A 27,759-nucleotide genomic window follows, 5' to 3' on the forward strand; every position below is an offset into this window, starting at 1 on the left:
ATTTACTCCATAAACTATCAATTACGATAATTTACCCCACAAACTACCAAAACAATGACAATGTACTCCGAATTTTAACAAAATGATGAAATTACTCTTACTAAAATAAAAATAAAAATACTAAAATTTATTTATTTATTTTTTAATTTTAAGGGTATTTTTGTCTTATTAAAAATTTTATAGAGGTAATTTCGTTATTTTGTTAGCATTGGGGTTATATTGTCATTGTTTTAGTAGTTTGGGAAATAAATTGTTGTAATTGATAATTTGGAGAGTAGATTGTCAATGAAGCGATAGTTTGAGGGAGTTAATTAAGTGGACTTTACCCATAAAAAACAGGTCTACAAGGCTGCGAACTTTTTCCTTCTCTTTTTTGGGTTTATAGCCTTATATATATATATATCTTCCGACAAGATCCAACACCTTCGATTATTTCGCAGTAGCTGTTCATTTTTGTTGTTCCCTCAAGTATCTCGTGGTGTTTTGCTTTTAATTACTTGAAAAATGGAAGAAGGAAAAGAACAAGAACTTGTCAACTTGATGCTTAGTAATATCTGGAAAGGTGGTGATGATCCGTAGAAATGAGTAGTCCATAAAGGAGATAAATCGTTCACCAAATAATTTTAAACCGAAATGGAGTCAACTATAAAACATCCCCACTATATATATATATATATATATATATATATATATATAGTGGGGATGTTAACCCAAAAGTGGAAAATTACGAACGACCCCATAAACTTAAATTCCACAAACATCGATCTGGAAAAATTATAGGGGTACAAAACAACCACAACCACATTAATGCATGATAAATAGTCAGTTGATGATATTGGAAAGAAAACTATCAATTATTTTGAATTATTCAAAAGATACGCAGCATCCAGTTCTAGAAAGTAGAAAGCGATCGCCGATCGAGGTGACGAGAATTGTAGATAAAAAGTTGAAGGGAAACGTGATCGACGACAGAGACAGCTAGTGCAACCATTTTCCCCATTTAATGATTATAGCAGGTAGCTGCTGGACCAACTTAACTGTTTGAATTAAATATTACTCCATCATTTTATTTTGTTTCACTTAAATATTTTATGTGATGATCACCTTGATTATTGAGGAATAATTTCAGCCCACGTGTGATGAATTAAGATTCTCTTCATTTCATTTGAACTAGATAATATTCAGTTAGCTATAACAGAAAGGTATTTTTGTCCAGTCAAAAAAAAAAAAAAAGATAAAAATACTCCTACACTATAACTATTTTGTTTCACGTGTGATGAGGAGTATTACCATATTAATTAAATTATTAAATTTATTATTTTTTTTCTATTTAAATTTTTCGGACAATAGGTGATTCAATACAAAGCTCTATCAACCAATACAGAAGAGAAGAAAGAAATTTGATAATACCACATACTAGAGCCTAATGAGGCATGATATCCCGTGGGCCCATAAAGATCTATCCACCTTCAAGATGAACTGAGCGCTTGACAGCATAAGCCCTCGAGATGGGTTGCTGACCAAAGAATCCCCATCTGCTAGATAGCCCCTCGAGAGGTTCATCGGCCAACATACCTCCAACCGACAGTTTATTGTACCAACAGTTTAATGCCGTATGTGAAAATAAAGAAAACACTTGTATACAAGAAAAAATAATAAAATAAATGATAAATCCTAAACCCTATGTAGCACCTCTCACTAAAATAAATTTGGTTTTTAATGACGACAAAAAAGTCGTCCTAAATGGGTTTTAGCGACTACAGCTGACAGGTTCTCATGATTCTGGCCATTGTTGTTGCTTCGTGATGAAAGGCTATTCGCTACGACTTTTATGTCTTTGGTGATATTTTCTTATCTTGGAGGACCTTTTAGTGTTGTGAATAACAGGTACGTGTAACACCAGAACATTTTTTCAAATTATAAAAAAAGAAGCACTTCCCAAAACATATTAACGAATGGAATTTTCTAGCATGAAACACTCCTCAATCTTCATAACCATTTGGCCCGATGGAAGCAGAAGCCAAAATAGTGCACAAATCATAACCAAACAAGCAAGATTTCACGCTTCATCATTGATTATAGAACACTTTTCAAACCGCCATTAACCTGGTGATCACTTTGATATCATGAAGTATATATAAAGCATCTGTAAAGCAAGAAAAAGAATCTTCCTCTGAAACCAAAACCTATTATATATAATAAAAAAACTGAGTCTCCTGGCCCATTAATTCATAAGTTCATGACAGGGAGGAACGTCCCCCCAAAGGTCCATCCTTAATTATCTAGGAAATATCAGCAACCTCCCATTGCACCCGCACTCTTATGGAAGCCCTGTAGGCTGTAGCAGTACTACTCTTGTATAAGGAGCTGTTTGGCACTAAAAAGCCTTGTAGTACTACTCTGTATAAGGAACTGTTTGGCGTTGATTAATACTCCCATCAAATAGTACTGAAGATAACGTTACCAAAAGAAAGCAAGATTTGCTTAGATTTAATCACATATAAAATAAGGCACTTTGGAAAGTTCAATTCAACAACTACCTGTGTCAGTGTCGACATCATGAAGTAATAGGCATCCGCAAGAGAACAACAAAGAATCTTCCTCTCATACCAAAGGGTCATTATGGTAATTAAATACACCCTAGCTAATTAAAAGCCCTAGCTAGCGACAATCAAATCAAACGTTTTTTTGGTTTCTATTGATGCCCTAATAGAGTTGAGTTAGGTTAGAGTTCACTCGGACTTAAGCGTCATTATGATAACTAATATACTCATTATGATAATCAAATTTCTCTGCGGTTTTCACCGTTTAAATTCTTCAAGTGTGGCTCTTAACAGGTAGGTGTTATTATGATCACATAACGCCTGCCTTTTTAACATTTTTTTTTTCTTTTTTTATAAAAAAAACCAACCTCATTCTATTGCACAACCACTCTTTTTGGAAGCCAAGTTAATTCTCACAAAGTCATGACCTTTAATTAACTTCAGTTAATAGGTATCTGTAAAAGCACAACAAAGAATGTTCCCTCTCAAAACCATGGGCACCATGGTAATTATCCACACCCCATTCAAAGCCCAAACTCTATATAACCATGAACCACCAACCTCATCAATATTCCACTGCACTAACACCTTTACACTTGCACCAAAAAGGGTTGAAGAGAAGCAATAGAGAGATCATGAGGCCGACAACCACATCAGCACCGGTCACCGGAACCCAGCTATGGAAGTCTCCGGTACCGTACCTCTTCGGTGGCTTAGCTGCAATGCTAGCACTCATTGGCGTGGCATTGGTTATCTTAGCATGCTTACACCGAAAACGCTCTTCCACCTCACCAACTGATCACAGTGAAGATGACCAGAAGTCTCCACTGCCGGCCGTTGATCATGCAGAGCCAAAGATTGTTGTCATAATGCCCGGAGATGACAAGCCCACGTACATAGCAACACCCTTCACTTCTTCTCCAACTTGCACTACCGAGCTGGTGTAACTACTTAATTCCATAAGGATTTTGTTCCAGTTAGATAGAAAATATTAGGGCTTCGTAATTTTTCCTATGTTTTTCTTTCCTTAAGGTTGTTGAATTAGCTGTTTTTGTTTTTGTTTTTTTTTTTTTTTGGGAGCTTTCTATCGTATTCCTATTCTTGTCCGTTTTAGTAATGGCAGGAATATTATGTAAATGAGTGAGTAATATTAACTTTATCTTGAAAGAATAAACAGTCATAGCTTTGCCAACACCAGGCTTTTTCCGATCCCTTTTTTCAAAAGTTGCTTCTTTTCTGTTCTACTGAAATACATGGAGGAAGTGCATTGTTGGGTTTTTTTTTTTTTACTTCATTTGTTAAAGCTCCCATGATTCTCTTCCATATGAAAAAAAGGAAAAAGAAGTGTTGAAAATTTGTTTATATATATATTGCTAATTAATTAAGTCTAATGAAGTGATTTATTTATTCTTGGAAACGGACAATCATGTACATGGACGGAAAAGGGAGGAATATTAAAGTACAGGAATCGTCAATCTTAGCATTTTCCAAATCTGAAACCCAAGGGAAAGAGGTTTGGATGTGCCAGTGAGAGGCGCTGGTTGATGATTCTCAGCCATCCACCAATCGGTCCCAGAGCAAAAATACTGATTGGACGATAGCCAAGGCAGCTAGTTAGGCATGTGAGCACCATTTTCTTTTTTTTATTATTATTTCTGAATTGGCCCTTCTTTTCTCTGGGGGCAAAGCTGCTTCATTGGCTCCCTATATATGCATTTGTTTTTCCCACTAAAAAGTTGCCTTTTGTTGTTCGATCATTTATATATGTTAGTGGACGCGGCGGCTTGGAAACGTAAAATAGGCTAACCATGGTCGAGTTGATCCATGGATCGGAAGAATGTTCTCCTCTTTATTATTATTATTATTTTTTTTGAAGGTGTAGAAAAAAGTCATTGGCACTGTGAGTAATGGGAGACACTAGTGATGATAATTTTGGACTAGCTGTTGCACGAACTCCCTTGTGGAGAGATATATCCTCCGGATATTCCGGCAAGAACACTGTGGGGAGGGCAACGTACTCTATAATGGTCAAAAGCTAGCTAGCTAGGTCTCAATAAATTCTCTCACCAGCTATTTACATTCATTATTTTATTACATATTATTTCTCAATGATTTCTTTTGTTCTTTATTGAGAGGAGAGGAGAGAGAATGTTAAAGATAGAGTCTACAAGACTACAACATATACATAAGAACTGATTTTTGGGAGCTTAACTGCTGATCCTTGTTTAGTCTTGTATCATTTTAGGGTTTGTTAATCTACAAAATAAACACGTCAGATTTAAGGTTCGACATCTCTTGAGTGAAAATAATTCTTTGAAACTATACTCACAAGCAAAAGCTAAAGCTTTATCCGACCCGTATAGAAAGGCGCTTTGCACAATATTTTGGAGATCTAGTAGTACGTCGTGGTCAAGCCCCGAATAATTAACGTTGTCAAATAATTTTGTATGCATGAAATAATATTAGCAGGGGATCGGAGGCCTTTATAACTTATTGATCAATTTCTCTAATAAATGAAATAACCCACAATTTAGGAAGAGGCCCAGCCCATTTGTGAAATCGCTCTATATAATTCATAGTTCATACGCCGTAAACACTTGTCTGATAAAAAGGACATATCATAAAATATTAATTATTAAACTTATTATTGGAAATAAGTAATAACTTATCTTGAACATTATCTTTTCATTATATCTCTTATTGAAATTAAATATTTTGTATAATTAAAATTATTATTCTTGTTGATGCACGTTTTTTCCTCAATAGTTTTTGATTGGTGTGATCTTTACGTTCTTCGAGACGTCTATTAATATCAATCTTCGGGCTCCTACAAAATAATAAGAGCGTCAAATAAGTCTACGGGAAAGACCCCGTAAACGCTCCGATGTTTAAGTTAGCAGTCGTATATAGGATCAAAATATAGCCGGAGCTAGCAATGTATTGAGAAAAGATGATCCATTCCTTTTACGAATGTCTTGAGTTCACTTTTATAGGATTTTATCTGTGTAAATGCTTCCTTCTTTTCCCTTCAGATGATTGAAAAATCATTTGAAATAGTGAGGAGATATTGTGATGTAGTTGAGATAATGTAGAACCTTAAGAAATAATTAAGGAACGTTGTTGAAAGATAATAAGACCCATAGTGAATTTTATCCCCAATAATTCTATGATTTCTATCATCTAGTAGCTAACTTATCAATCAAATTAACATTCTTAATCATTTTAACAATTATGAATTACGTGTCAATTCTTCTATTGCTAATGATGCTAATGGGAACTTTTAATTAGACATACAATAAACCTTAAAAATTTTAGTTGGCTGTTGGCACATGAAAACATATGTACGTTGTCAAGTTCGGGTTACCCGAATGTAGGGGTGCAAAAGCGGTTACGGTTAGCGGTTAGTGGCAATAACCGCTAACCGTAACCGCCCTAGCGGTTAGTAAATTTCACTAACCGCAACCGCTAACCGCCTAGCGGTTAGTGGCCGGTTAGCGGTTAGTGAAATAGATAACCGCCCGCTAACCGCTTTTTTAAAATTGGGCTTTTTTTTTGGGCTTTTTGGGCTTTTTTTTACCCTCATTTTTTTTTCTTGTATTTTTAATATCTTCTTGGGCCCAATTGCTATAAATATTTGAATTGTCATTGGATCATATGATTAAGTGTTGATCTTATAAACTTACAAACAAACAAAAATACTTCAATTGTAGTTATAAGTAACACATTGTTTAATCCAATGTCAATTACTTAATTTGATATTATATGAATCACATTGTCATTGTCATTGTCATTGTACATGAATAATTGATTAAGTATTGGAATTGTAATTTGATCATATAATTAAATATTTATCTTATACATTTATATTATTCAATATGCATATAATATAACTATAAGCAATTATATATATATATATATAAAAAATTCAAAATTGTTCAAAATTGTTAATTTTCTTTTTTTTTTTCTTTCAAAAAATGGTTAAATTTCTTTTTCTAAAAAATGTTCAAAAAATACATTAATACTTCAATTGTGATTATAAGTAACACATTGTTGAATCTAATGTCAATTACTTAATTTGATATTATATAATCATATAGTCTCATTAAATTATATCATATGATTCATATGATTAATTATTTAAATTCTTATCATATTTACTTATAATCTTTTTTCTTTGAATTGAACTTAATATCTAATGGTAAATGGTAATGTTTAAACTCCTAAATCTTAAATTCCTAAAGTATCTAATAATGCTTTAATTAAATTGTAGACTTGTAGTTATAAGTAACATATTGTTTAATTCAATTGAATCAATTGTGATTATCATTGTACATGAATCATATGATTAACTTGTAGATTTATGACTTATGAGTTATGTCATATTATATATGTATTATTTATTATTATATAATCATATGATTTAATGATCAAGTCATCATGTGATATAATCATATCAATTATAGTGATAATATATAAATTACTAAAATTATAATGATAATACATTAATACTTAAATTATGTTTATAAGTAACACATTGGTCATTGTTTAATCCAATGTCAATTACTTAATTTGATATTATACGAATCATATCATCATTGTACATTAATAATATGATTCACTTGAAGTCTTGAATAAAGTATTTGAATTGTCATTGAATCATATGATTAACTATTGATATTATACATTTATATTATTCATATACATATGTAGACTTATATAGACTTATAGGTTTATAACATACATTGGAAATAAGTCTCTAGATATTTAATTGTTGTATTAGTATGAATTAGTATACTTATGAGTTATGTCATATTATATATGTATAATTTGTTATTATATAATCAAATGATTTAATAATCAATCTCATGTGATATAATCATATAAATTATAGTGATAATATATTAATACTCAAATTGTGATTTAATTATTTTTTTAAAAAAAATTGTGATTTAATGATCAAGTGATTATATGATATAATCATATAAATTATAGTGATAATATATTAATACTCAAATTGTGATTTAATTATTTTTTAAAAAAATTGTGATTTAATGATCAAGTGATTATGTTATATGTGTAAATATTTTTATAATTATAATTATAAAAATATATTATATAAAAAGGCGGTTAGCGGTTAGCGGTTACGGTTAGTAGACCCAATAACCGCTAACCGCTAACCGCTAGGCGGTTATGGCGGTTAGGCGGTTAGCGGTTAATGCGGTTAAACGGTTAGGCGGTTAAGCGGTTGACGGTTATAGCGGTTAGCGGTTAGCGGGCGGTTAAAAACCGCCCGCCTTTGCACCCCTACCCGAATGTGTCATACTGTTTGTCATGTGCCCCATGCCACGCGTCAGGCATGGACTGGATTGACGTGTGCCAGGGATAGGTGTCACACGCACGTGGCTCTACACTGGAGGTAAATGCCAATGCCGGCCAGTTGTTTCGCATATGGAGCTGGGGCCAAAGCACAGTCGTTTGGAAGGACACTCTGGAACCAAAACGCTCAACGACGTCGCTAGCTGTTGTTTAATTAATGGGTAGTTATGAGTAGTGGGCACTGGGTAGTTGTCTTTGGCCCATTTATATTAGGCAGGTAAAAAAAAAAACACAGGAAACCGTCCTTGTTGGCTACTATATGGACCAAAGAACTTGAGTTTATTCCTATATTATTAGGAAAAACTTCGCTTAATAGATTTTTGTAATTATTTCCTTATAGTTTTTAAAAAATTCTTAATTTAGTGTATTTAACTTTCAATTTTTTGTAATGTTCCATCCGTTAAGATTTTATGTTAAATATTTTTAAATACCCCCTATATTTTAAAAAATGATAATAAATTCTGAAACAGTAGCCCCACGGTCTAGAAAGTGATAAGGAGCCGAACAAATGAACCTAGAAAAATTTTTAAACTGACGTGGCAGACCGTGAGTGGCAGACAAGAGAGAGAGAATTCTATTTTTTTTAATTTAAAAACCCTTGCCACATCAATTTAAAAATTTTTATGGGTTCATTTGTTTGGCTTTTTAGCATTAATTTCTAAGGCCAGCTTATGAAAATGGTTACTTGATGCTTAAGTGAAGCCGCCACAAAAGTAATCATATTCAAAGTGAAAACCACCATGTATAGAGTAGGCTACCGTGTACATTGACACAGAAGTGTAATGAATTGTTATAATTTTGGTAGGAGCCCATTTATAGTATGAGTACTAGATTAGACAAACTCAGTATAAAATCAATTAATTAAGGCTTAACTTTTCCCTACCTATCATCAGCTCCGAAGCTTTTGGTGTACTGGTTTGCACACAGCAGAATTTCATCCGAATCTTCTAGTAATAATATATACTATACTATGGTTGTTGTCGACTGTCATAGAAGTGTACGACAGGTTAGCTGCACCAATTTACTTCCCGCTTCCGTTTTCAAGTCAAGATTTACAATGTGTATATATATATATATCTATATATATATGGTTTTCGTGGTTAATTAAAATAAGGATTAATATATACAGGGCCGGCTCAACATATTTTGGGGCCTTAGGCAAAACTTTGAAATTGAGCCTAAATTTTTTTTTTTAATTGGGCCTAAATTAAATTTTTTTTTAATTTATATATATATATATATATATATAAATTCTTCTACTCGCTTTTTGAGATGCAAAATTTCTGATAAAGTTTTTATATTTAAGATTTTCTAATATCTTTTTCCATTATTTTCTTGGTAAATCTTTTCATTTTGTCCTCTAAATGCCAAATTATTCTTACTAAGATTCTTTACTACAGCAATAATTCTCAATAATACTCTTTTCGAATAATCTTTCTCTTTATTAATTTGTTCTTGGACATTTTTATCAATTGTTTTATTTTTTAACAATCTTATTTCTAAATCAATCCAATCATTCATGTTAGTAATATGTTCATTGGTTGTTTCATGACTTTTTAGCTTAGCACTAAGATTTTTCCAGTCATTAGTCCCTTCATTAACTAGTTGCATTCTATTAGGTTTTGAATTGAACAACTTGCAACAAAAACAAAATACTCTATCTACATCTTTTGAATAGACTAGCCATTTTCTATTATGTTGCTCCCCATTTGATAATTTTCGTATATAATATGTATTAGAAAAATGCCTAGAGTTCTCATCTTTAGGAAAATATATAGTATTGTATCTTATTGGACCATTTTCTACTAACAAATCCCTTATTTTTGCATCAATATTTTTCCATTGGCCAGAGTCATAAATATTTGTAGCAATAAATTTAGATACATCAATAATATTTTCATTATCTTCTAATTCTTTTTTATGAGTTTCTTGTTCATTTATGAGTTTTTCACCTAAATTATCCTCAATATTTTGTTTATTGCTAATAACAAATTTATTTAGGCTCCTCTTTGAGATTCAATCAATTTGTCTACTTTTCTTTTTCTTTTCTTTTTTAAGTTTTTCATATCCAGATGCATATTTTCTAGTAGACATGTTTAATTAAAAATACTAACAAATTAAACAAACACGATTTATCAAAAAAAATAAATGACTATAAGAAAATAAATGACAAAAATAGAACAATAAAACCTGATTTGGCAAATGAATTATGAAGCAGTTCTTGGAGATAAGACAAGAGACTTAGTCACTCAGAGTCGGAGAGGAAGAGAAAATGATGAGATAGGCAGAGAAGAAAAACTCAGAAAAGAGCAAGCAAAGAGGAGAGGTAAAATGGCAAATATATAGACTGATATTTAAAATGCCCATAGTTGACAGCAGTTTATATTTTTGGCTTTTGGCTTTCCCTAGATGGCTAAATAATAAATAGAAAATAAATGGTAATATTTTACTTCTAACGTTTATATTTTCTCATCAAAAACAAAAAATTTATAGAAAGAGGCCAAGAGGATGAATGAATGAGGTAGGCGTACTGTAGCGTTAGGGTATTGTAGCGTTAGGCGTGTACTGTAGCGTTAGGAGCTCTAGGGAATTGGCGTAATGATGTATAAGGCTTTAATGCTTTTTCCTTTTTTAATTATTTTTAAAAGTTATAGTGGGCTTATTAATTAGGGTCTTATTAAATTGAGGCCTTCAATTTTTTTTTGTTCCAAAATAATTTTTTTTTTTTTTTTTAACTCAAAAATTTTTTTTTACGCCTTAATAAATTGGGGGCGCTAGGGCCTGAGCCGGCCCTGAATATATATTAATCCTAGCTAAGAGTTTCATTCAATTGGGAAGATAATTACTCTTTGACGATTTGGTGATGACACAACACATGCTTAATTTCCATAGTCGCTTTTTGTAATGATTGTCGCGGGTGCAAAAACAATTAATTAAGGGGCCAGGCACATTTTTTATTTTAATTTTTTTTACTGTTGCTCTTTAATTAGTTTTGAAGATCAACTTGCCAAAAACAAAAGTCAATATGACAGTTCATAAAAATTGACATAAATCAATAAGAAACTAATTAACATATGAATATATGTATGCTGAAAACGTAAAATATTACTGCAACAGTAATAAAAACTGCTAAAATAATATTATTTGTTACATGCAAACCCACCGACAACGCCAATCAAATCAAAAGACTCGAGAGATGTAATCTCCAAAAGATACCCTATTTTCTCTATTGTTTGTTTTTAGCAGGTCCAAAAATATAGCCAAAATGATTAGGCGAAGGAATATGAGGGAAGCTCTAGTATGAAATGCTTTACTTAAGCCTAGCCTAAGTGGGAAACAACCCAAACCATGCTGTGGACAGACATGTTTTTTTGTTTGATGATGATTATTGTTTTTTTTTTTTAATTTTATGTTGTATGAGATCGATCACTTGGCCAGGATCGAGTCAAAGATATGTGATGTTTGCATCAAAAGGAGATCTAGTGATTATTCTGTGAAACGCGTGAAACATATATATATAGCCGTGCACGTCGCGTGCTAAGCACGCAAGGCAGCAACATTTTTTTTTAATATTTTAATAAAAAAAAAAAAAATTTGCCGGCGTACTATTTATCTTCACCCATATATATATATATATATATATATATATATATATATGAACAAGTGAACAACGAAAAGACATGCAAGAAGATGAACTTTTCAATGAACTTTAAGAAACTCCTGGCATTTTTGTTGTTCATGTTCATGTTCATGTTCTTGCATGTAGTAGTTCAACACACGCAAAAATGAGATTAGAAAAGGGTCTGTCTGTTGAGATATGGGAACCAAATTTGAAACCGGATTCAAAACTAAATTTGGACACGAAAATCATCATCGTTTTCAAACCAACCATATATATATATATCAGCAATATGCATCCAGCATCCCTATATATCATATGACTGTGATGCTACTAGCTAGGGCAATGAAGCCAGGTTTCTGGGTTTTTTTTTTTTTTATTTATTTTTTATTGGGATAACGAGGAGAATCCTGTATATAGGGTCAATCAATTTATAAGTGTCATATCTTGTTAAGCGAACAAATAAATTTGTGTATTTGATCTGTCTATTGTGAAGGGCCTCTCATATTTTTACTCAACATGCCATGAAAAAAATACTTCTCTTCAACTAAGCATTCATTCACAGTAGTTTATGTATATTTTTATGCAAAATGACTAATCAAAATTTACTTTATCTAATTTAATTTAGCTAATGAGTTTTAAAAGACATGTACCATACATCCGATTTTTTTTTTTTTTTTTTAAAGTTATATCATTTAAATTTGTATTTTTTATAAGGATTGTAGTTGTCTTAAAGATTTTATTTTTCAATTTTTTGGAAAAAAGAAATGCAGAGAGAGAAATAGTAAAAGAAAATAAAATGATTCTGAATAGTGCCGCTACATTTACAATTTTTATTTTTTATTTTGACTAATCCAATAAAATATTCATTTTACAATTTTTTTACCTAATCCATTATGGGTTATTTGATTTTTTTTTTTTTTTGGGGTTTTAAAATTAGCCAAAATAACCTTTTTGACTGGCCAATGGGAGTGCTTTAAGGAGACAAGAAAGCAGCACACAATGAGAGAAGAAAAAGAAAAAAGGGATTTGGTAACCTCATCTAATCAATAATTTAATATAGAAGATTAGAACACCCAGATCCCAGTTGGTTCCCTGCAAGCTCCTGGGGAAATTAAAAGCTGATCTATGCCAAGGACAAGCACAGTATTAAAACTCTGAAACATAAATAGGAAGCCGATAGGCTCTTCTGCTACTACATTTTTAGGGATATGGGTTTACAGACCCTCCACTTGTACAATCTACTCGATCACTCTTTAGGGCAAAAGTTTTGAAAAAGCACTTAAGATTTTTATTTTTATTTTCTCCCTCATCTCTCATCTTTCTCCTCTTTTTATCCATTTAAATAAAATAGACAGTATAATAAAGAATTTGGAAAGGTGAAAAGTAGTAGCTAAAATGAATTTGCACTTTTTTACTAGTTATTTTATCTTGTATTGATGGAAATGCTCTTACCTCTCCGGCATAGTGGCATACCCTTCATCCAAATTATTTGCTATTTCCTCATCTTGTTTCTCTTCTAGTCATTTCTCTCTTCCTTCTCTCTCTTTCCCCTCATCTAAAGATTACAAAAATAAGGGTAAATATCTTAGAAATCCATGAGTCAATGCTCAAAAACTAAAAACTCTACAAATTTTTTTTTTTTCCTCGAATTTTTACTCTTTGGGCTAATCAAAAATGCAAATAAATTCACACCGTTATATATTTCTCAATTTTTTAACATCGGTCATCCCAAACAAAATGCACCATTTCACCTCACTTTAAAATATTAATTTTTTATTAATTTAATTTTAAAATTTAAATCTAAAAAATAAAAAAATAAAAAAAAATTGAAAGGGTGGCATGTGGTGGGGCTGCCACCCTTGACTACCTCCCGCCCCTATGGGTGGCTTGCGACCACCCCCAGGGGGTTAGGAGTGGCCTGCGGGCCACCCCAAACCACCTAGGGGTGTGGCCGTTGTGCATTAAAAACCAGTTTTTAATTTTAGATGATAATGACAAAGTAAAAATTATTTTGGAATCCTTTGACAATGTTATTTTAGGATCACTTTTCGACTTTCAGTGGAAAATAAAAGGCATTAATAAAATTAAAACATAAAATACTTAAAATTATTTTTATTTTTGTCACATCTCAAACAAAAAAAAGAAAAAAAGAGCATTATATATCTAAAAAGCATTGTGAAACGAACCCTAATATCTCCAGACATAAAACTTTTCTTTTTATTTTTTGAACAAAAGACAGAAAACCCATCTACCATTTACCCAAAATGGGTAAATTCTAGCTCACCTTATATACTGGTTTTAGGCAGAATCATTGTTCAAAATGTGATGGTACTAGCTGATCATCATCTCTCCCTCTAGCTTTCTCTCTGGGTATCTTTCTCCTCTATCGTTCCTTATCAACCACGTCAATTATTCCACCTCTTTCTTCTGTCAACAATGGCGTCCTCCAAACACCCTTTGGGTGCAGAAGGAAGCAGCAGCAGTGAGTCAGGCTGGACAACCTACATTGCCTCTCCCGTGGAAGAAGAAGATGTTGAATGCAGTGACGATGATCAAAAGAGTGATGATGATGATAAACGACGCCGCATCAGGAAACAAAACTATGTGAAGAAAAATGACGATGATGACAGCGATGATTCCTTGGCTTCTGATGCTTCATCTGGCTGCTCAAGTCATCGTCATCATCATCTTCATACACATTCTCGCGGTCAAGGTAGCGGCGGCCATGGCACATCTGGTTCTAAGCAAGATAAAAGTAATAACGTGAACAAGTTTTCTTTACGCAAGAATGGAAACAAACAGGAGAAGAAAAGGGTTGAAAATAGTCCAAGAAAAAAATGAAACTTCGGTGTTCCTTCATCAACATGCTGCTATATATTAGTTTTACTGACAACAATGTATGTTACTTAATTTCCAGATCTCCTTCAACAATGGATAATATTCATATTGCTGTGAATTTTTTTGTTTTAGTTTTTTTTCATCAATCATGATCACGAGAGAACACGCACAAATCAGCAGGCAACAGCGGACAATTTTGGTTGGCGTTGGAAATGTTGACCAACAGTAATAATTGTCGCATGAAGAAGATAAAAAGGTAAATTTAGCAGCAAAACAGTTCAGATTCCATTCAAGTATCTCATGAAGAAAACACCTTTTTTTTTTTTTGTTAACAGTAAATGGAATCTGAACTGTTGATTAGCAGGAAAGAATTTACCAAAAGAAACCAAGCTGTGTACGTACGTGTATATATGTTGAGTTTGAAAAAAGGAAAGAAAAATGAACCTAAATAGAGACATAAGTGTGGTTTGTGTTGGGATTAAGGTGAAGAAATTAATATTGGTATCAATCCACAAGAAAATGGTAATTCTGTGTGGAAAAGTTTGCAATAATGCTGCATTGTGCATCCATGTGTGTGTGTGTGTCTGTTTGTGTGTATGTAGGTATATTAAGCCAGGAACCAACAGTGTGTGTTGTGCTGGAAAGAGGAAAATATAAAGATAGAAAGACAAATGCCAACTATTAGAAGCAGCAAAAGCATTTGGAGTGACAGAACATAATTGGGTAGCTAGCTAGCTGGGTATATAACCAAATCCTGCAAAGAAATGGGTTGCAAGCTAGGGCAACAGCAAGGCAACTACCAAGTCCATGCTGGACATTATAGTTAAAATCATTAAAGCTAGCAATACTTGAAAGCAAGACATGACATTCTGCTCCAACATATATATAGCTAAAAAGAAAAAAAGCACTAGCCCACGTTTGACGTCAGACGGACAATAAGAGAAGAAGAAACGACTGAACATAAGAGAAAATCATTCAGCTAACCAAAAGGAAAAAATAAAATAAAAAATACCTTGGACATGCTGCTGTAAGAGAAGAATTAGAGGTTTGGATTTAAGGATTTCTTATATTCACTTTAGTTTCAAATTAGTGGTAAGGGGTATAGCCCTGGGGCAAGGCAGAAAGGCTAGCTCGTTCGCATCCCTGAACGAGCCTTTTGGGAGTATGGCATGAGAGGACCGGTCGCACTCCTGTTTGGATAGGGGTGTGACCAAATGCCTCTGGAGCCATTGCCAAGACGAACGATTGCTACCCCATCCATATGGAGGATGTAACCAAGTGTCCTAGGAGCTTACCGAATCGATCGTTTGCACTCCCGTGCAGAAGAGAATGCGACATCAGCATATACAAAGGAAAGAAAAATTTCACGAATATCACTTCAAGGAACCAAAATCTCTCTCCTATATTGGTAGGGACGCTTATGGTGGTGCTCGATCTACAAAGGTGTGCGCATGCGGAGGACATGGAATGCACAAAAACTACGTTGGTAGGGAGTCAACAATTACCAGATGAAGATCAATCTTTCCCCGTTTAACATACATTTTCACAACGAAGATTTCTTTGATCGGGTGAGGCGGATGAGAGATTCTTTGAATAAATTTGTATTTCCAAAGACCGTAAGGTGAAGTATGAGGCTTACAAATTCAAAGGAGGGGCTTCGGCTTAGCGGGAACAGCTGCAAAATTCGCGAGCTCGGCAAGGAAAAGGGCCCTTCACTTCGTTGTTGAAGATAAATTGCTCCTCAACTACAGTTGTTACTGCGCCAGATTTTAAGCAACGGCTATTCCAATGGTACCAGGAGTGTAGGCAAGATAGCATATCAGTTTAGGCCATCACTAGTAATGATCTCATGGAGATGTAGACTGCACATATCCAATATCCAGTGCCTTTCACTGACTTGCTTGGTAGGCAACGGTCTAGCACATGACAACTGAACACCCCCTTGGTGGAATATGTGCGAGGAATCTTTAGTAACAACGAGGTATCAACAGGTTGTGCAATATAACTAGTTCAGGAGAAAGAAGAAGATGCAGCAACAAAAGAATAGCACCAAATGATGTAAATAAAGATACTCATTATGATATTTCACGTTCAAACATTGAATGTAAACTGAGTATTTTGCCCCGACAGTGAAAGATGTCTTAAACAAGAAAAGGGGGCCATAAATTGGATCATCAGGAAAACATGGAAACAGCAGCAGGATCTGCCACAACGCAACAAACAACATAAACAAACATAAAAGTGATTAAACAGGACAACAGAGATAAATTTCACCAACTAGAGGTGGTGTCAGCTCTGCTCAGCAGAGTCCCGAGCAGAAATTATTATGAACTTTTTGAGTTCTGACTCAGAAGAAATAACCAAAACTTAAATCTTAGACTGTTTGGCAAGCTTGAACCATTCAGTATGGAAAGCTCCCTCAACATCAGTCCTTTCATATGTATGAGCACCAAAATAGTCTCTTTGAGCTTGGACGAGATTGGCTGGCAATCTTGATCTTCTGTAAGTGTCAAAATATGCGAGACTGGAGGACATACCCGGGGTGCTAATACCCGAGTTGATAGCAAGGCAGACAACTCTTCGCCAGGCAGACTGCCTCTCAATGATTTCCTTTGCAAACTCTGGATCCACAAGAAGGTTTGCAAGATCAGCGTTCCTATCATATGCCTTTTTAATTCTGTCCAGGAAAATAGCTCGGATGATGCAACCCCCCTTCCAAATCCTAGCCAATTCCCCCAACTTCAAGCCCCACCCCTTCTCAGCACTCTTTGCACGGATCAAATTCATCCCCTGTGCATAACTACATATCTTGGATGCATAAAGCGCTTGCCTTACATCATCGATCAACTTCTTCTTGTCCACAGCTTGGTCGGTCAAGATATCACCAAAGCCACCTGATTGGAAGACTTTGGCAGCTTCGACTCTTTCCTCCTTTAACCCACTGAGGAACCTTGCATCCAAGGAAGATGCAATTGTGGGAGCTGCAACCGATAGGTCAGCAGCTTGCTGCACAGTCCATTTACCAGTACCCTTCATGCCAGTTTTGTCCAGAACCTTGTCAACCAAATAACCGTCACCCTTGTCATCCTTAATTCCAAATATATCTGCAGTAATTTCAATCAGGAAACTCAGAAGTTCCCCTTTGTTCCATTCTGAAAAAACACTGTGAAGTTCCTCATTTGACAATTTTCCAACAGATTTCAATACATCATAAGCCTCTGCAATCAGCTGCATATCACCATATTCAATACCATTATGAACCATCTTTACAAAATTACCAGACCCACCTTCGCCAATGTAAGTCACACAGGGGCCACTGTCCACTTGAGCTGCCACTTTAAGAAGAATGTCTTCAATGTATTTGTAAGCCTCAACTGACCCTCCAGGCATCAAAGAGGGTCCATGTCGAGCACCCTCCTCACCACCTGAAACACCCATTCCAAGGTAGAGTAAACCCAATTCAGCCATGGCTTTCTCTCTCCTCTCAGTGTTCTCATACCACTCATTACCACCATCAATTATACAATCACCCTTCTCCATGTAAGCAGAGAGGGTCTTTATGGTTTGGTCAACTGGTGCCCCGGCCTTAACAAGCATAATAATGACACGAGGTTTCTGAACTGAGTGCACAAAAGATTCAGCATCATGAAAACCAAATACAGGAAGATCTCCCTCCCTTTTAGCTCGTTCAACAGTCTCATCGACTTTTGAGGTAGTTCGATTGTATACAGAAATCGGAAAGCCTTTCTCAGCAATGTTGAGGGCCAGATTTTGGCCCATGACAGCTAGACCAGCAAGGCCTATTCTTGTAGGCTTGGAGGGTGCAGCCATACTTTTACCTGCCCACCAGTTGGAGTTGCTAGTGAGACAAAAGCCAAAAATTGTGATTGAAAAAGAAAAGTAATCCAAGAACCTTGAAGAAAAATTGTTGGATGCTTTGATGAAAGCTTTAAATTAGCAGTGTTACAGAAGAATAAAACTCGATAAAATCACACGAGCAATCAACATAGAAATCTTTTGAATAAAGACCACAAACCACCATGCTGATAATCATTAAAGCAAGCTCAGCTTTTTTTTTTTCTTTTCTTTTCTTTTTCCTTTGTAATATCAAATTCAGTGTTCTATCGGGATAAAGGAAAACTAATATCTGCTGGGCTCAATATTCAATACTAAAGAAGATGACAACTCCCAAAACTCCTCTAGAAATTCACATGTAAGAATAAAACAAGCCAGCATATTATGAATCCCAAAAGAACAAAGATGATTCATTTGCGTAGTCAAATTCCTCTTAGTTAAATACCTGATCTCGAACTAGATTCAACAGAAAGCAAAAGATCAAACTTTTAATTATTTATCATAGATTTCGGCCGACCAAAACAAAATTCACAAGTGGATCTGACAAAATTGACAAGACAAACAACACCCGCAGATCCAAACTCAGTAGTCACGAAAGGATCGGTGATTTAAAATCAAAAGTCGTTAAAAAACAGAGACGGAGAAAAGTATCCATGCAATTATCAAGAATAAAACCATACATTTCTCAAAAACTAATCGATCACATCAAAGAGAACACACAAATCCACTAACTTTTCACTGCATACTATACGCTATATTCGTACCAGATTCACCAGCAAGATCTTGCCCAAACACATAAATCCAATACACAATTGACACAAATGTACAAACATGCAGCAGCAAACCAATCAACAACACGCAAAAATGTAAACCCATATCAGCAAATTTAATCCAAATCACAGAAACAGAAAACCTATCTTTTCCTAACAACTACTCAGAAAACAGAGCATCAAATTATACCAAACAAAAGTTTAATAAGAACCCAGAAGGCCAAATGATCCAAACCTGAAGCTTTTCTTCTCTGGCTGACGAAACTGAATTGAAATGCGGAGAAAATAGGCAAAAACCAAGGAAATCAACGATCTGGATATCCCAGATACCAGACTAAATACTAAATAGGTAGTACACAACCAACTACCACCAATTTGGGCCGCCAATAATAGTGCGTCTCCCCCAAGCGGGTCAAAATTGTCCACTTCTTGGTAGGTGGGGAGAGAGTAATCCTCTATAACTTTTGTTTTTCTTTTATCATTTTAAAGAGGACGTATTTTTAAAATGATTATTAAATTTAAAATTAATTAAAATTAAATTTTAATTTCGTAATAATTTTAAATGTCTTATTATATCTCAACTTCCCCCAAAATCAGGTTTCTAGAGCATCCCCAGTTTCTCTTTTTTCTTTTTTCTTTTTTTCTTTTCACCATCTGAACCATTAAATTTTCTTTTTCAACTTAATTGAATTTGGATTTGTTCGGTCAAGATAGGTGTAACTTACTTTGAAAAATTGTTAATGTTATGATAATGGTTATTATTAAACTCATTTATGAGTGACGTCATAATTGGGTAATTATTTCCTACTTCATTTACTCAATAAATTTTAGTAATAGTGCATGTGACAACCATGGAAAACATCTTAGTATGATAAAGACGCATGTAGTTATATTTAAATACACGTAAATTTGCTTATTCAATTATAAAAGATAAATACAAGTTTTGCTATAATTTTGAACGTTAATTTGTTTATTATCTTTATCAAGATTTGTATCTATTCTAATGATGCAATTAATCGGATGCCTGGCTGCATTTCCAAGTCAACTATTTGACTTTTTAAGTTGTTGAGACGGAATTGGAGACAAATCTTTTTTCAAATTATAGTCCATGCAGCCAAATACGTCATCCAGCTGTCGTGCCCTCTATTCTAGAAAATTCTTCACGGGAAAAATATATACATTTAGACCATGTTTAAGATTATGTTTGAGAAATAAAGTTTTTAAATCAAAAGGTATTTTTGAGCAAAATCATCATTATATGATAATAATGAAAGAAAATAAGAAGATTGCATAAATTTCGTTAAGAGTGTTGATCGCATGGGAGAATCTTTTGAAAATTTTGTGTCATTAAAATCTTGGATCACTACATCTATTTATTGATGCAGTGGTACCTAGCTAATCCCAAGACAATCAAGAGTCCTAGTTATCTTATGTTGGTCTCTCGGAGGTTATGTTATCCTATGTTCGTAGGTTATCTTATCTTATGTCATCTATATATATATATATATATATATATATAGTAGGTTATCGATCTCAATAAGAGGTTATCTCAACATGTATGCAACTACCATGTGGTGATCATGTTTATCAACAAAGAAGGATTATTATTGTGTTGCGAGTTGTTATTAGGAGTCTAGATCTCTAAGGGACCTTGAAATAACAAAGTTATTGTTGAGGTACAACAATGCAATTCTGCTCACTTGAATGGTTTTTAGAACATGTTTTGTGGGGTGTGATTTCGAATGCTATAAAAAATTTTGGTTTCTCTCGGTAAACACCAATTAATTTTTAGACAATATTTCAAAGGATTTTACATTTCTAAACAGCCAATCGCACGTCTGTTTGATATGCAAATAAAGCTTCACATCTGTGTGGTGAAGCTTGGAGGGATTCTTGCCCTTCCCTTTGGTTGTTTCACAGTTAATTTTGATATTGCTATGTGGCCACGGCTCTGCTTAATGACCATATACCGGTAACATTTTGGCAGCTTGTACCAAAACATTGCGTCCTATCCTATGGAAGCTTTATTAGAGAATTATCAAATGAAAACTCATACTTGCTTCATCTTCTGACTTATTACCTTGCTAAGAGCTGTTTTTTTTTTTTTTTACATGAGAAAAATGAGGGATATGAATTTGAACTAGTGACCTCCGCTCAGGAGCGGACGTACGTTGTAGTTTGGAGGGCACTCGTCCCCTCAAGAGTTCTTAAAACCTCGATTATTATGGGGTTTTAATACAGAGATCCTCCCTATTAGTTAATATTGTCCCCCCATTGGTTAATTTTAAGAACTGGTTTATGACAAAAACCAATTCAAAAAGAATCCCATAATTTTATGCCTTTAGAGTGATTCAATCAAACACATGCACCACCACTATCATCTTGCTACACTCAATGAATTAATAGAATGGCTTTCTTACAAACCCATGTACTAGCTAGTCGGCAATATATGTCTCCAAATAAGATCTAGTAAAAATTCAGCTATCATGTTTTTTTTCACGGACCGTTAGGATTCACAATCTGAGAGAACTCTCAGTTTGCTTGAATCCTGACCGCTACTTGCAAAACTTTGCTCTTCGTTGCTCATTATCGTCACCCAGCTGATGCTATTTGTACTTGACACTTGTCCACTGCTGCAACTAAGCATGTCATGATCACTACCATCAAGTGTGGAGATGGGGAAGAGAGCTTTCTCATCATCCATTAATGCGTCAGCTTCAACCACAGCAAGCCTTACATCTTTGTCTACACTCTCTTGCAATTGCAATGCGAACTCAAGGCCCCACAACACTTCATTCATTGATGGCCGTTCGATTCCGTTGTCAAGCAAACAACTCACTGCGATCTCAACAAATTTCTTCAAGCACCGTTTCCCTATTTTACCTTTTAAAAATGGATCAACCATCTGCTCAACCTCTCCATTGCGATAGCCTTTTTGCACCCACCTCGCTAGGCCCATTGCTGTCTCTGCAATATCATGTATTATGGGTGGCCTTGCACACAATACTTCACACAAAACCACACCGAATGAGTACACATCAGACTTCTCAGTCAGTTGTTGACGTCGGTAATATTCCGGGTCCAAATACCCAAAACTGCCCTTAACTACAGTGCTGACATGGGAGCCAAAGGGGCCTATTTTGGACAATCCAAAATCGGACAGTTTGGCCACCCATTTCTCATTCAATAAGATATTTGTTGTCTTCACATCACGATGAATGACCGTTTGCTTCGCGTCCGTGTGAAGGTAATTCAAAGCTCGCGCCGCACCGATACATATCTCAAGGCGTAGCTTCCACGGGAGAGGAGGATTATCTGTGTTGTACAAATGATCACGAAGAGTCCCGTGTGCCATATATTCATAGACAAGAATCATCTCATCGTCATCGTTACAATATCCGATCAGAGAAACGAGATTGAGGTAACGAAGCTGGGAGAGCATCTTGATCTCGGCGTGGAACTCGTGAGCCCCCTGGTTTGACCCTGGGTTCAACCGCTTGATCGCGACCGGGTTCACCCCACCGCTAATGAACCCTTTGTACACGTTACCGAAGCCCCCAACACCAAGAATGAGAGCATCGTCAAAGTCGTTAGTGGCTGTTCTGATTTCAGCAAACGAAAATTTCCAACAAAATTCGGAATGGAGAGATGATGAGCCCTGCGCCTTGGTTAACTTGGTCCCAGTGCAAGGAAGTAGACCCCACCATGAAGCAATACCGGTGGACCCCACGTCCTTGACTCTTTTACCGATCAGCCGGAAAGCCACTAGTAAACCAAGAATAGAGAGTGCTACAGCGACGGCGAAAATTGCACCACTGATTATTGCAATTGTTGTCTTCCGATTATATTTTGACTTGGTCAATGGTTGAACTTGGGTTTTGATTGACGAGGCAATTGGAACCGGGTCCGGTTCCCGGTTGAGCCCGGCAAGACTCCTGTCTGATCGGTTCAGATTGTTTGGCATAGAAACGACTTCGATACCGTTGATGAAGGCATAAGAGTTTGGCAAGGGAATAAAAGTTATGTTGAGCCTTTGATTGTTTTGCACGTTGATGACGAATTCCTTTCTGACTACGGAGGTTCCCATTGCGGAAACGGTGAGAAAGGCACTGAAATTGGTTAAAAGCATGAAACCATTGGACGTGACAGAGAAGTAGGAAGTGGTTTTATCGAGGCCGGCATATGTGGCTGGATGGAAGTAGAGGCGGATAAACTTTGGGCCGGTGGAGACGGTGAAAGAGTAGGTGGATTTGGAGTAAAAAATGCGAGCGGTCATGTACGGAACTCCGGTCACATATGGGTCGTCTGTGGATGCTAATGATGCGTTTTGCGTGTTGGAGGAAGAGAATTTGGAATTATCATCATCATCATCCTCCCAAATCCGTCCATCGATTGAGGTTGAGTTGGAGGTTGAACCACAGTTGAGTAAAATATAGTCAGTTGGAGTAGTGTAAGGCTGTGGGTTTTTGGTGGAAGCCCCGACGATGTAGGGAAGGAGATGGAACAAAGGCAGGTAGAGCACAAGCGCGTGCATGGTTGAAGATGTTGGCAAATTAATTAACCTTTCTTTATGTGGAAAGATGACGGTTTGGTCTCAATGTGTATATATAAAAGCTGGAGCAAATTAGAAAGGCGGGGTCTTCATTCACCGCCACGCGTACGCGACCTCGGGTCAACTTGGTGTGTTTGTTAAGCTCAATGAAGTCAAGGAAGCTTATCTGGATTCCATGGGATCCTCTCATTACGCTCTGTCTGCCCTCTCATCATTGAAGGGGACTCCTTGACAACAATTCTAGCCATAAACTCCCTCACCTCAGCACCCAATCAACCTCAGTTTCTCTCCTTCCCGGAAGAATGGTCTCCAGATCGATGTACCAAAGATTCATCGCCACCAGCTAGCAAATCTCCCAGCTGTCCATGCTACGTGACGCACAAGTCGTCCACCAACGAGCAGCTCACTTCTTACCTTGTTAAGGCAAATCTCCCAGCTGTCCGTTGTCTTATTGCAACTTCATTCCCATTCGTGTCGACACCTGATCGATATTTTCTTGTATACCTGAGATTCTCTATATTTTGTTTTATTCTACTTCGTATATTTTTCCCTTTCAAGTGTCGGTAACGTTGTATACTTGTATACCATTATATATAAGAAAGAATATACAATACTGTTTGGTCAAGCCATATTTTGTTTTTCAATGTTTTGCAGCGACTTTTATTATTTGGCGACCCGTGTATCTGATGCGCATAAAAATTCTATGGGTAGATTTCCTAAATGTTGCGATTAAAGGAAGAATATAGTAATGCTGAAAATTACATTTTTATATTGTAATTATTTTATAATGTTAATGTGATAGTCTCAACAAATCTTTGAATCAGTCTTTACTAAATAAAAAAAATTCAATATACAACATGGCGTGATTATGGTAAACTTATCAGAAGCTGTACAAGGATACACATCTCCTAAATACTTGAAAAAGTATCAACTTGTGGCTATATTTGAAGTTTCCAAGCTTGGGTGTACGATCTTAACTTCATTTAGTAATAGATATATCATTAAAAGTGTAAGACACTCTAGTTACACAAAAAGTATATAAGAAAAAACACTTTAACTAAAAGAAGAGAAGAGAACTGTCGGGCTGTAATCTTACTTGGCAACGTCCTCCCACCACCTAGAATCCGAAGCAATATCATTCTAAATTTGAGTTAAGTGTTGATTTTGCCTTCCTCTAAATCCACTTCTTTAATTGTGTCATCAGTTGATCAAGACCGTGCCAAACCCACCAAGACATCATTTCAACCCTATTCTTTTCTCAAATACAATATTCAATCCGTGTTAAAATGTCAAAGTAGCTACACTGTATTTCAAATGGATGTTTCCAGCCAGGCAATAAAATGAGAGCCATATTTAGACAAAGAACAAGAGATAGCAAGCAGTTATCTGAAAATTTGGAAGTGTTAATATCATGCAGATTCTTCTTATCACATACAGCCATGCTTTTGAGTATCAAAACGATTGGTAAAAGAATTTTAATTAAAAGAATCGTTTCTCCGTGTACAAAACCCAAACTGGTTCATAAGAACTCATGCTTGATAGCTTACAACTAACAAAAGCTCAAAAACCCAAAAATAGTAGATAGCATTTCCACCACAGAATGAAAAAAATGCTTCACTCTGAAGGTTACAGCTGATACAGGATACGATAACCCAGATGAATAAGATAACCCACTATGGACATCGGCTGGAACTCATTGGCCGTGTTACCTGATCGACGACAGAGCAGCCACGGCATGCAGTTAGAGGCCAAAATTGCACATCTGCACAAACTCCATATCATTGTCCACATATTTGGTCCAGAGATTCTTATACTGGTTCATAGCAATGTCGAGCCAAGGTTTCATGTTGCCATTGTAATGAATGACTGCAGCATTGTTGATCTCATCCATGCCAATGCTGGGATTGTAGCCAAGCCCTAGCACGTGCCAGGATTTGTCCACTGACTTTGTTGTTGAGTAGAAGGTGATCAGGCCAGGCGGAAGAGTACCCAACTTCCATAAGGCACGTTCTTCATTCTGGGAAAACATAGACAGAACATTGACTCAGCCATTCTACTAACATTACAACCCTACAACTAATTTGTTGAAGTGATTATTGAATAAAAACAGGGAGATAGAGTTAAGACATGCTAAATCAAACAGAACTAAATTAATGACAAGACACAGAGAAGTAAATTTGAATACCAAGTTCTGCCAGTAATGATACCGTTCCGTGCATTTCTCACGCCTCCAAGCATCAAGATCAAATATGTTCATTCCATAAGCCCAAGCACAAGCCTTAGGATTGAATCTCTCCCTAATTAGAGGATGTGAGAAATTCAAGTACTGGGCATAGCGGTGGAAAGACCCAAAGCAGGTCTCAACAGCTCCATTCACTTTCCCATCCAAATCAATCTTCCATAACCCTGTTAAGTCTTTCTGAACCACAACATCGTCGTCCAAAAATAGGATTTTGTGCAATTTAGGGTACATCTCTGGCAAATAGAAGCGAAGGTGATTCAACATTGACAAGTACTTTGGGTTCCTAAACTTCATGTTATGTGCATCTTTCGTAGCATTCTCTGCCTGGTTCTGGAAGTAAAAATTTTGCAACTTTGCTGACTCCAGTTGCCTTAATACTGGCACGTATGAAGAATTCAAGAAAGTATAATCCTCTACTGCCTTCACCTCTACGTGGGCACCTCCTTCCACTGGCCTCATCTTAAACCAAACCTTCATTGCTGCAAGATTCATCCTATCTGTAACTACGTGGAAAACATGTTTCCAAGGCTCCTGTGCATTTTTTACCACAGATCTCACTACCACAGATACCGCAATCACATTATCTGAAAATATGGCATAATGATACAAACTCGGATCCTCAAACTCTGGCTTAGGGTCCTCATCCCTATATTTCTCAGGATGAGAAATCCTTTCCTCTACAAGCCTCATTGCCAAACAATGCAAGCTCTTCGGAATTGACTTGGCAGAAATCAAGCTTGCAAATGCCCCATTCTTCTTTGCCTTAATAAGCAACTCATTAACCGCAAAGATCGTGTCCTTCAGTTTCTGAATCTTCAACTGATTATCATAATTCTCTTTCGCCTCTGCAATCATCAATCGTGCAATCTTAACTTTATCCTTCACCTCCTTCTCAAACTGTCTCAAAACATCCTCATCCACCGGACCCTCTGAATCGAACAACGATGCCCGGTAAGTGGGCTTCATCTGAAGATCCGAGAAATTCCGTGCCAGATCATCAAACATCCTCATTTGCCTAGAAATCTCAAGCTTAAGCTTCCTCGCATATGCCGCATATGCATTCACAAGCGTAACGTGATCACTCGCTTGCTTATATATCAAATCCAATCTCGTTTTAAGAGGGTCGGATTTCAAAGCCAAAAACGTTCGATGCACATACGCATTCCCAGTAGTCGGTAGGGTCTGCATCCAACAGTCACATTGTCAATGTGGGCCTTGTCTAAACCCAAAATTGTTATCTGGGTCTTGTCTAATTGCAAAATGGTTGCCAGGGTTTTGCTCAATTATGAAATCGCTATCTGGGTTTTGCTTAATTGAGAAAACTTTTAAGTTGGTTCGTTTAACTGTGAAAACTATCACATGGGTATCGCTCTCAACAGAGAAAAAAACAAAAACAAAAAAACAAAAAAAACGAAAGAGAAAAAATGGAAAGGGAGTGACTTACAGAATCGTGGTGAGAGGTGGATGGGTTGGTGGTGAGGAGGACGGAGAGCGTGGCGATGAAGAGGAGGGAGAACATGGCGGAGACGAAGACCCGGTACGAGAAGAAGCTCCGTAGACTGAATCCACCGAGACCCGACCCTCCGCCCCGGCTTCCTCGGACTGCGACCGCCATTGGATCCAAGATCTCTCCTTAATTTGAGCTTCAATCAGAATGATATCCTTTACGGTGAGTCTAACAGAAGCTTCAATCAAAATCTCTTAGTGAGATCCGGAACAGGAAGAAAAGGTGCTGAACAGAACCACAATTCACAAACAAATACGAAAGAGGAAGAAGAAGATCTAAATTTGTGTGAATTTTAGAGTGAATGCCTGGAGATGGGTGATTGGTGTGTAAAGAATTCCGAAAGTCGGGGATGATGAGACCTTGGGAGCTTCGAGTAAAATGGATTAACTTTAGTAGTTGCTTTCTCGATCTGCGAGTGTGAGCTTTGGTGCTGTACTACGGTCCACCGTCGTAG

At 36.0% G+C, this 27,759-nt stretch overlaps 3 protein-coding genes and 1 pseudogene across 4 annotated transcripts; 1 reads left to right on the plus strand and 3 right to left on the minus strand.

Annotated features, from left to right (window-relative positions):
• The first annotated feature begins 13,906 nt into the window (after nucleotides 1-13,906).
• LOC148585989 (uncharacterized) lies at nucleotides 13,907-14,382 on the plus strand. The gene has a single exon (XM_088516657.1). It carries the CDS (start codon nucleotides 13,978-13,980, stop codon nucleotides 14,380-14,382), a length of 405 nt encoding a protein of 134 aa, XP_088372783.1. The 5' UTR covers nucleotides 13,907-13,977.
• A 2,051-nt stretch (nucleotides 14,383-16,433) lies between these two features.
• Nucleotides 16,434-19,435, minus strand: LOC132180380 (6-phosphogluconate dehydrogenase family protein). 2 transcript variants are annotated; one of them, XM_059593181.2, is made up of 2 exons: nucleotides 19,240-19,435; nucleotides 16,434-18,238 (listed from the first exon to the last, which is right to left on the minus strand). In XM_059593181.2, the coding sequence occupies exon 2, from the start codon at nucleotides 18,208-18,210 to the stop codon at nucleotides 16,747-16,749; it is 1,464 nt and encodes a 487-aa protein (XP_059449164.2). In that variant the 5' UTR covers nucleotides 18,211-18,238; nucleotides 19,240-19,435; the 3' UTR covers nucleotides 16,434-16,746. The 2 variants fall into 2 exon arrangements, with proteins under 2 accessions (XP_059449164.2, XP_059449163.2); XM_059593180.2 differs by having other exon boundaries at nucleotides 16,434-18,218; nucleotides 19,240-19,434.
• A 2,065-nt stretch (nucleotides 19,436-21,500) lies between these two features.
• LOC132182131 (receptor-like protein kinase FERONIA pseudogene) lies at nucleotides 21,501-23,538 on the minus strand (annotated as a pseudogene).
• A 1,477-nt stretch (nucleotides 23,539-25,015) lies between these two features.
• GAUT9 (galacturonosyltransferase 9) lies at nucleotides 25,016-27,712 on the minus strand. Its single transcript, XM_059596252.2, has 3 exons — nucleotides 27,243-27,712; nucleotides 25,742-26,980; nucleotides 25,016-25,573 (listed from the first exon to the last, which is right to left on the minus strand). The coding sequence occupies exons 1-3, from the start codon at nucleotides 27,411-27,413 to the stop codon at nucleotides 25,298-25,300; spliced, it is 1,686 nt and encodes a 561-aa protein (XP_059452235.1). The 5' UTR covers nucleotides 27,414-27,712; the 3' UTR covers nucleotides 25,016-25,297.
• Nucleotides 27,713-27,759: the final 47 nt, after the last annotated feature.

The sequence above is a fragment of the Corylus avellana genome, chromosome 5 (assembly GCF_965113065.1).
Source record: "Corylus avellana chromosome 5, dhCorAvel1.hap1.2, whole genome shotgun sequence".
Taxonomy (NCBI): Eukaryota; Viridiplantae; Streptophyta; class Magnoliopsida; order Fagales; family Betulaceae; genus Corylus; species Corylus avellana.